The sequence below is a fragment of the Eucyclogobius newberryi genome, unplaced genomic scaffold (genome assembly GCF_026437365.1).
Source record: "Eucyclogobius newberryi isolate DKJ021-1_F unplaced genomic scaffold, fEucNew1.0.hap1 SCAF_13, whole genome shotgun sequence".
Lineage (NCBI taxonomy): Eukaryota > Metazoa > Chordata > Actinopteri > Gobiiformes > Gobiidae > Eucyclogobius > Eucyclogobius newberryi.
This window is the reverse complement of record NW_027315757.1, coordinates 26527385-26535793: the sequence shown is the minus strand read 5'-3', so window position 1 is coordinate 26535793 and position 8409 is coordinate 26527385. Positions and strand designations below refer to the sequence as shown.

General features: G+C 37.4%; 2 protein-coding genes across 5 annotated transcripts; both read left to right on the top strand.

Annotated features, from left to right (window-relative positions):
- Window positions 1-46: 46 nt before the first annotated feature.
- On the top strand, window positions 47-1041 carry pet100 (PET100 cytochrome c oxidase chaperone). The gene is made up of 4 exons (XM_072442177.1): window positions 47-166; window positions 310-396; window positions 477-509; window positions 646-1041. The coding sequence occupies exons 1-4, from the start codon at window positions 140-142 to the stop codon at window positions 724-726; spliced, it is 228 nt and encodes a 75-aa protein (XP_072298278.1). The 5' UTR covers window positions 47-139; the 3' UTR covers window positions 727-1041.
- Window positions 1042-2428: 1387 nt separating this feature from the next.
- On the top strand, window positions 2429-8202 carry stxbp2 (syntaxin binding protein 2). 4 transcript variants are annotated; one of them, XM_072443093.1, is made up of 19 exons: window positions 2429-2511; window positions 3138-3187; window positions 3266-3347; window positions 3612-3688; window positions 3764-3839; window positions 3914-4017; window positions 4097-4245; window positions 4346-4430; window positions 4746-4876; window positions 4960-5067; window positions 5212-5269; window positions 5355-5420; window positions 5497-5577; window positions 6427-6568; window positions 6635-6741; window positions 6823-6921; window positions 7003-7088; window positions 7750-7907; window positions 7980-8202. In XM_072443093.1, the coding sequence occupies exons 1-19, from the start codon at window positions 2475-2477 to the stop codon at window positions 8057-8059; spliced, it is 1776 nt and encodes a 591-aa protein (XP_072299194.1). In that variant the 5' UTR covers window positions 2429-2474; the 3' UTR covers window positions 8060-8202. The 4 variants fall into 4 exon arrangements, with proteins under 4 accessions (XP_072299194.1, XP_072299193.1, XP_072299192.1 ...); XM_072443092.1 differs by having other exon boundaries at window positions 4960-5081; window positions 5226-5269; window positions 7747-7907; window positions 7980-8201; XM_072443091.1 differs by having other exon boundaries at window positions 3612-3839; window positions 4960-5081; window positions 5226-5269.
- Window positions 8203-8409: the final 207 nt, after the last annotated feature.

The window sequence follows — 8409 nt, the reverse complement described above, 5'->3', positions numbered from 1 at the left end:
ATACGCAAGCATTGGCGACTGGTGGTAGGTGCCGGTAGTTGCCGGTAGGTGGCGGTAGGTAGCAGCCCATAGTGAAAAAGAGTTCGAAGATCCATGAGAAGATTCCAGACAAACATATGTTATTGCGGACATTAACAGCATGGGTGTCAAAATAGAGATATTTAGGGTAAGTCTCTTTCTCCTCGATCCCACTAAATCTCTGTAGAGTTGTAACATGGTTACTGTGGTTTCTGTCGGAGTGTTGCTGGCCTGGCTAGTCGTTAGCATAAGGCTAACTGAGGTCAACAGTGTTGTGTTTTGCCTTCACAGATGATGTTGTACTTGTCTTTTCCCGTGGCTATGTTTTGGGTCTCAAACCAAGCCGAATATTTTGAGGAGTATGTAATCAAAAGAAAGGTACACTCATGGTTTCATACGAACCCTATATTAATGTATTACATAGTTATGTAACGTGTTTATTTCTTTCTCTAAAACAGAGGGAGATCTTTCCCCCTGACGAAGAACTTCACGTAAGTGTATTTGCCATAACATGAAATGTCTTTGAATGTCAAATGTGATGAACAATTCATATGACGGCTTTGCAGGATGAACTGAACACGCTTATTCTTTTCGTGACTGATTATAATTTTGACATTCCTTTTTCAGAGAAAAGAGTTGGAGGACTTCAAAGAAAGAATGCGCTCTCGCAGAGAACAGCGGAGGATTTCTTTAGAATCAGAAAACTGAGGACTACGAAAAGTCTGAGGAATAAAGTCTGGCGGTAATGCAACAATTGGATGCCAACCGCCATAAAACAACAACAATAACAACAACAACAACTGAGGACTTTTTAACAATGCATTTTTTTACATTGATCCGAATGTCCGATGGAGTAATCACAAATTGAAAATAAGATCAGCTATTGCTTGTGTGTCTGAGCAGTGGAGTAATTTTGTTGTTGTTTAATTGTTGCTTTTGACATTTGACTTGACTTGGTATCAAGTTAAATAAAACGTGTATTTATAATATTTAAAGGATTAAAGGAAAGCAGCATACTCTTGGCTTCATGGTGGTGTGCTTTTGCCTTCTATGGTTCATCAAACTGGACAATGTGCTGTGGAATGTTTGATGTAATTACACATTATGATCAATATTCAACCCTTACTGTTTCCAAGGGTGTGGAGTCTGAAGCTGAAGCATTTGTGGTAGGAGAAGAGAGAATCTGCTGTTAACAGTGGTAGATAAAAAAAATTAGATTTTTTTTTCACAATATATGATTTAAATTAGAGCTGGTGAAGGCGACAGTGCCCGTGGTCATTGGAGCACTCGGGGCAGTGAAACAGGAGGAGCAGAGAACAGCAAATAGACCCTCAAGCTCCCTGGCCTCTGAGAGGATCCGAGCTTGAAAAAAAAGAATGAAACCTCATGCAGCTAGGGATTCTAGAACTACAGACAAATTTGTGTCCACGTTCAAAATAAAAAGAAAGCAAGAAATTGCACTATTCCTCTATGATGCAATACTTATTGTTTGTTCAATACAAATATGGCTTGATATGAGTCTCATATTGTGTAAATCATTGAATTTGAAAATAATAGTATATATTGTCAGTGAGATATATATAATTTATTTAAAAAAAATAAAATCAATGTGACCTCATCCAGTCTGTGTGTATGGGTGTGTTTTTGTAAACCTAAAGTATGTGTGTTTTTGTAGACAGTACGTAAGTAAATTTGCATTTAAATTGCTTTCTTCGGAATATTGAGCTAAAATGACAAAATTTGACACAATTAATTACAGCCACTATCAGGCAGTTATTCTACACATTCTATACACAACATATCACATTATTTTAGTGGGGGGTAAAACTGGCCCAATTAATGTGCCTGCAAAGAAAGTATTTTCACGTTGACGCAATTCTCGTGTGTTGCTGTCAAATCGACACAAGAGGGCGCTGTACTCATGCAAACATCAGGGATCACACTATAATAGATCCATGCACTCATCAGGCACATCGATGCACCTCTGCATTCATTACGATATAGATATACAATCCTATTATATGCAGAAAACTGACACACGCACGCGCGCACACACGACAAAAAAATGAAATACAAATGCAATCAACTTTTTATTTTAAGTCAATAAAGGTATACTTTTGTCGTTTTTGTTTAATATGTGAACACACTATTATGAAAAGCTGTACCATTTTGTTATAAATTATGAGTTTGTTTAACACCACACAGCTCCACACAATGTATAACTGCTAGCTGCAGATTACATCAAGCTGGGTTAAATGTCATGTTGAATGATAAAGCCTCTAAGAATTTGGCACACAACCTTCAGTATTTAAGATCACATTAGATTCACACGACGTAATAATGTAAAATAACCGCGTAAAATAACATTGAACGCTAGAGGGCAGCATTTGGCCAGATTACTAGGGCTCGCCACATACACCAACAAACAACAAGGAAGTGCACAAGTGGCAGTCGAGATGGCACCGAGTGGCCTAAAAGCGGTGGTTGGAGAAAGTAAGTTATCAAACTATATTGAAATATTAAGTTCACGGACATGGGATATAATTATTAGTTGAGAGGGAGCTTTTTATACAACTATCGAGCAGGTTAGCAGAAGTAATTGAACCTTCTCTTAGAAGCCTGCGACATCAAGGAAAAATCTTACTTCCTGTTACATCGCATTTTCGACTTCCCAACTGTACACAGACAAATTACAAACGCATTCAAAGTTCACAAGGCATTAATACCGTTTATTGTTTTGAAATTATGTTGAAAGCTAACTTAAGCTAATTACTTGAACGTTTTCCCAATAGTCAGTGGCACATCGTCATTGTTTTTCATGTTTCCTAGTATGGTAAAGATGGTAAAACACAACAGAATAAAAAACAATCTGTTGTGTGTTGACTTGTTCGTCCATCATGTGATCTCACCTGATGCAGCACTTTCACACAGGATTAACTTTTTATGTGTTATAGATGAGTGGCCAAGTAGGTCAACGTTTTTATGTAATGCCCATGTGTAAATACCTGTAATTAGATGACCTTAGGAATTATATGATAAATGAAATAATCCATCAAAGTATGTTCTAAAGTCTTGGATTTATTCTTCCATCCAGTTAACATTTAACTTTTCCGTCACAGAGATACTAAGTGGAGTAATCAAGGGTGTGAAGAAAGATGGCGAATGGAAGGTAAAAATAGCTGCTGTGGGCTGCAAAATAAAACTTGATCCTCCTCTGTGCTCCTGACAGATTATTTTTGTTCTTTAGGTTCTTATTGTTGACCATCTGAGCATGAGAATATTGTCCTCCTGTTGCAAGATGTCTGACATTTTGGCAGAGGGTGTGACAAGTAAGTTTGACATAGCTAAAAGACCCAACCTTTTATTATAATTTGAACAATTAATCACACAAGGGCTTGGCAATATGATAATCATTTTCTCATATTTTAATCTGTTTTTTTTTAATTTTGTCCTATTAAAAACCAATACAAATCACTTTCATGTAAATTAAAATTTCTTCCTCCAAAGTCTGAATTTGGGTTCAAACCACATATCCAAACTGATTGTTGATGATTAGAAATTGCAGAAACCTAATTCACACTGTTCATTTGTAGTTGTGGAGGACATCAACAAGCGCAGGGAACCAATATCCAGTCTGGAGGCTATTTATTTGATCTCACCCATGGAAAAGGTCAGTTTTTGCTTCGTGTTTAATATGAAGATTATGTATTATATATTCTTATTCCTATTTTCTTTCTTTTTTAAGTCTGTTCAAGCACTCATTAGTGATTTTAAAGACGCAGCCTTTACTTACAAAGCAGCACACATCTTCTTTACTGATGGTAAGATTTATTTTCTGACCCACATTGTGTAAACAATTGCCTATTTATTAATACCATGTTTATTTGCATCACAGCCTGTCCAGATGGGCTGTTTGCTCAGATTGGGAAATCCAGAGTCTCCAAAGTGATCAAAACTTTGAAAGAGATCAATGTTGCTTTTCTGCCATATGAGTCCCAGGTTGTTGTTTTTTTTACTTTATTTACAGTTTGTAACCATCACCACTTTGTACAGAACTGACACATTTTTTTGGTTTTAGGTCTTTACCCTGGATGACCCAGGCTCGCTGCACTCCTTCTACAGCTCAAAGCCAAGCCTGGACAGAGACAAAATGATGGAGAATTTAGCAGAGCAGATCGCGACTCTGTGCGACACACTGAAGGAATACCCTGCCATTCGCTATCGCAAGTAAGACACGCACAGCAACCGCTGAAATGCCATTGTACATATTATTTTTGCAACAAGCCATTCGTTTTATTCCATGTGTGTATTTTTTACTGTTTTAAAGGGGTCCAGAAGAGAACGTTCGACTGGCCAATGAAGTATACCAGCGTCTCAATGCTCACAAGGCTGACAACCCAAGCATGGGAGAGGTTGGCGTAGTAATAATTGTAACACATTGACATCTTTCTTGCTTTTTCAATTTATTTTAAATGGGCTTCGGGACTTTTTCTGCAATTCTGTTACGGCCTTTTTCCTGTCTTTCTTAACTCAGATTTCCTTGCTCCTGAGGTGTCTCAAAACAGGCATGTATGTCATATCATAGGTTTTTGCAATGCATTTGTCTAATCCCATTATTCCCACGCGCTTGCAACTAATATTGATGTATTGATATGCTGCACATTTGGCCTTTTCTCACAGTTTGATTTGACCCAACTTACTCGCTCAAATATACCATGCATTTTTAGGGAGCCGATAAAGCAAGATCCCAGCTCCTTATTGTCGATCGTGGGTTTGATCCCATTTCGCCCATCCTGCATGAGCTGACATTTCAGGCTATGGCTTATGACCTGTTGGAAATCAATCAGGACATCTACAAGTAACTACACGCCTAAAGAATGTTCTGTCGAATCACTTGTTCCCATTTGTGTTGATCAGTGCCACACACTTTTTTTCTTGAAGATATCCGACAACGGGCATTGGTAATTCAAATGAGAGAGAGGTGTTACTGGATGAAGATGATGATCTTTGGGTCCAGCTCAGACATATGCACATAGCCGACGTCACCAAGCAAGTCAAAACTCCTCTGCTGATAAATACACATTACACTGTATTTTATGCCAACTCTTCTTTCCTTGCCAAGTCTTTTTTAAATGTCCTATTATGCATTTGTATCATGACACATGGAATATTAACGTTTTTTTTAATATGCAGGAAAGTAACCGAACTTTTACGTGGGTTTTGTGAGAGCAAGAGAATGTGCACTGACAATGTGAGTTTAGTTTGATTTTCTTTTGTTGATAAACTAGCCATTGCCTCTAAAAATGTAAAATAAAATATTTTGGGTGTTTTTCAAGGCCAACATCAAAGATCTGTCGCAGATGTTGAAGAAGATGCCACAATATCAGAAAGAACTCAGCACGGTGAGTGTGATGACAAATGTATTTTAGTTTCAACAGTTTATCGCATCTTGATAATATTCTGTGTATTTTATTGTAGTACTCTACACATCTGCATCTGGCTGAAGCTTGCATGAAGAAATTTAAGGCATCTCTTGATAAACTTTGCGAGGTAGAACAGGTAAGCAATGAAAGCGGCTAATAAGTACTTACATTTGTATTATTTTTTCATTAGTGACTGAAACCGAGACGGAAGGATAAACTTCTAATATGGGATTACTCATCATTGCTCCACGGTCTACATGATTTAATGTTTATTTATTGCTGCTCTTATCTGCACTGACATAATGTGCAACAAGCTGGAGACTATATGTGGCCAGACTTGCATATGTAAATATTTGTGGGGTTGGGTTATCATCATCACAAAGAGCATTCAGTTGTAGGGATGTTTTTTTGTTTCTGCTAATGTGTAAATCCCCCAAGCAGCTATTATTAAGTAAAGGATCCACTGCACGAGTACAAGACATGCTTTGTACGCTTCCAGCTTCATTCAAGCGTGTTCCAGATTGGTAACAAGCACACAATTTACAACTCTGCATTGCTGTGGCACAATGACGTCCAAGTATTACTGTAACTATTTTAACGGAATAAATCACTGGCTACACTAATGCATTGTCAGCATGTCTGAAAGTTGTCTCTTAAATCCATTGGGCATTATTGGCCCCAAATAAAAGTGTGTCATCCAAGAGCTGCTTGGGGAGCTGGCGTTAGTTTGGATTGTTAGGTATTGTTATTAGGCCTTGATAGTGTCTGGCTTGGAAGCTCATGGGCTTCTCTGATTCCTGACTTGCGCCATGTTGTTTATTATATTTTGATTAGTCATTGATGGGTTACTAACAGGGGTATGTATATGTGAGGGAATCTGTAATCTAGACTTGTAGTTTAAGCACCTAGGTTTTTAGGGACTTTAGTCGTCCAGGAATGAACTGAATGTTGATGTGACAGTTGTACTTATGTCTTCTCTTGACAGGATCTGGCCATGGGAGCAAACGCAGACGGGGAGGCTCTCAAAGATGCAATGAAGAGCATTGTCCCTGTGCTCCTTAACAATGAAATGGAAGCCTATGACAAAATACGCATTATACTCCTGTACATATTTCACAAGAAGAAGGGTATGCCACATATTTAATTTTTCTCTTTTAATAAAAATACAAATATATGAACCCTTTTTCTTGAAGGCATTGGTGAAGAGAACCTTGCAAAGCTTATCCAACATGCCAACATAAAGGAGGATAGTAGGATTATCACTAACCTGCAGAATCTGGGCTGCAACATCATTGCTGGGGTACCCGTCTTACTTGCACTGCACTTAAAACATTGTGTTTTATTTTGAAATAATAATTCATTATTATCCATTGTTATCCAGGGCCAAAATGCTGGGAAGACACTTCCAGACAGAAAGGAGCGCACAGAGAGCACATACCAGCTTTCTAGGTGGACACCCACCATTAAAGATATCATGGAGGTAATAAAAACACTTGACATATATGTTCCTAACCTTTGCCTACAGTATCAACTAACTTGAAAACAAAAATGTTTTTTCCAGAATGTTGTAGATGACAAACTGGACAAAAAGCTGTGGCCTTTTGTTGCTGATCCAGCGCCAATCAATACAACTACCACTGCAGTCAGGTACGGCCTAGACTTATGAGGGTAGGAGGAGAATGTTTCTACACAATGTATTGCAAGCGTGACTATTAATAGACACTGCAGATTGTCACGATATTATTCCTGTAACTGAATTGGAGCACAGCTTTGAGGAGTTCTAAAGGCCAAGTAAGCCGTTTTGTTTTGAATGCTTTCTAAATCCCTTGTGAAATTCCTGTTATAATGACAGTACCAGCCATTCCACTGAAGATCACATATAATCTGCATAATGCTCACTGCTCATTTCACTTCCTGTTTAAGTGCAGAGATAAACATGTGCATGCAAGAACATGGACAACTGTGGGCAGGGGCACAGAACTGGGGCCCAGAAAAATATAATCGTGTTAAAGTTTAGCTCGGTCTGAGGTGAAGATGATTTTTATATCATTTCAAGGGAAGTTGTATCTGCCCCTAACTGTGGGTTAGCAGTTCAGCACAGGTAATACTGAGGGGCAGTTAGTGAGGTCTCTATGGCCATAGTAAAAATGGAGCACCTGAAAAAGTTGTATAAGCATTCATAAGTTGAAATTATAGCTAACTTTTGCACAGTATTATGATTATGATTATGAATATTAATATTTTTAATATTAATTATTATTTTAAACAAAACGGTTAATTACATGTGTACATTTTTCATTCAATGTAGTGCACGTTTTGGACACTGGCATAAGAACAAGTCTCCAACAGAGTATCGATCTGGCCCTCGTCTCATCATTTTCATTATTGGAGGATTGTCCCATTCAGAGATGCGTTCGGCTTACGAAGTCACCCGAGATACTGATGGAAAGTGGGAAGTGATCATTGGTATGTCATTCTGGAAAATAAAAAATATATTTTGTTACTTTTCTTAATCGTAACATTTCATTTTATTTGTAGGTTCATCGCACATATTGACTCCAACCATCTTTCTTAACGACCTAAAGAGTCTTGACCAAGTTCCAAATCCTGACTGTTAGATACATCTGCTCTGGCTCTTGACAGAATGTTTTGTTAGAATTATAATGTTTATAAATGACAAAGTAATTATTTTATTGAAAATTAATAAAGGGGTTTCCTAAACTGCCATGATAAATAGTACTTGAATATATATATATAATCTCTGTCTTTTCTTATGTTGGTCCACTACCTTGGGTTCTTTAGTAAAATACACACAACCAAATTAGGATATATATGTATATTTATATAAACTTAAATTGTTTTTCTTGTCTAAACTGCTGTATGAAATATTTTACCACTTATAGTTCTTGGTTTGAAACAACTGTAATTAAATATTACCAAAAATATATACCGAATGTATTTGTTAACC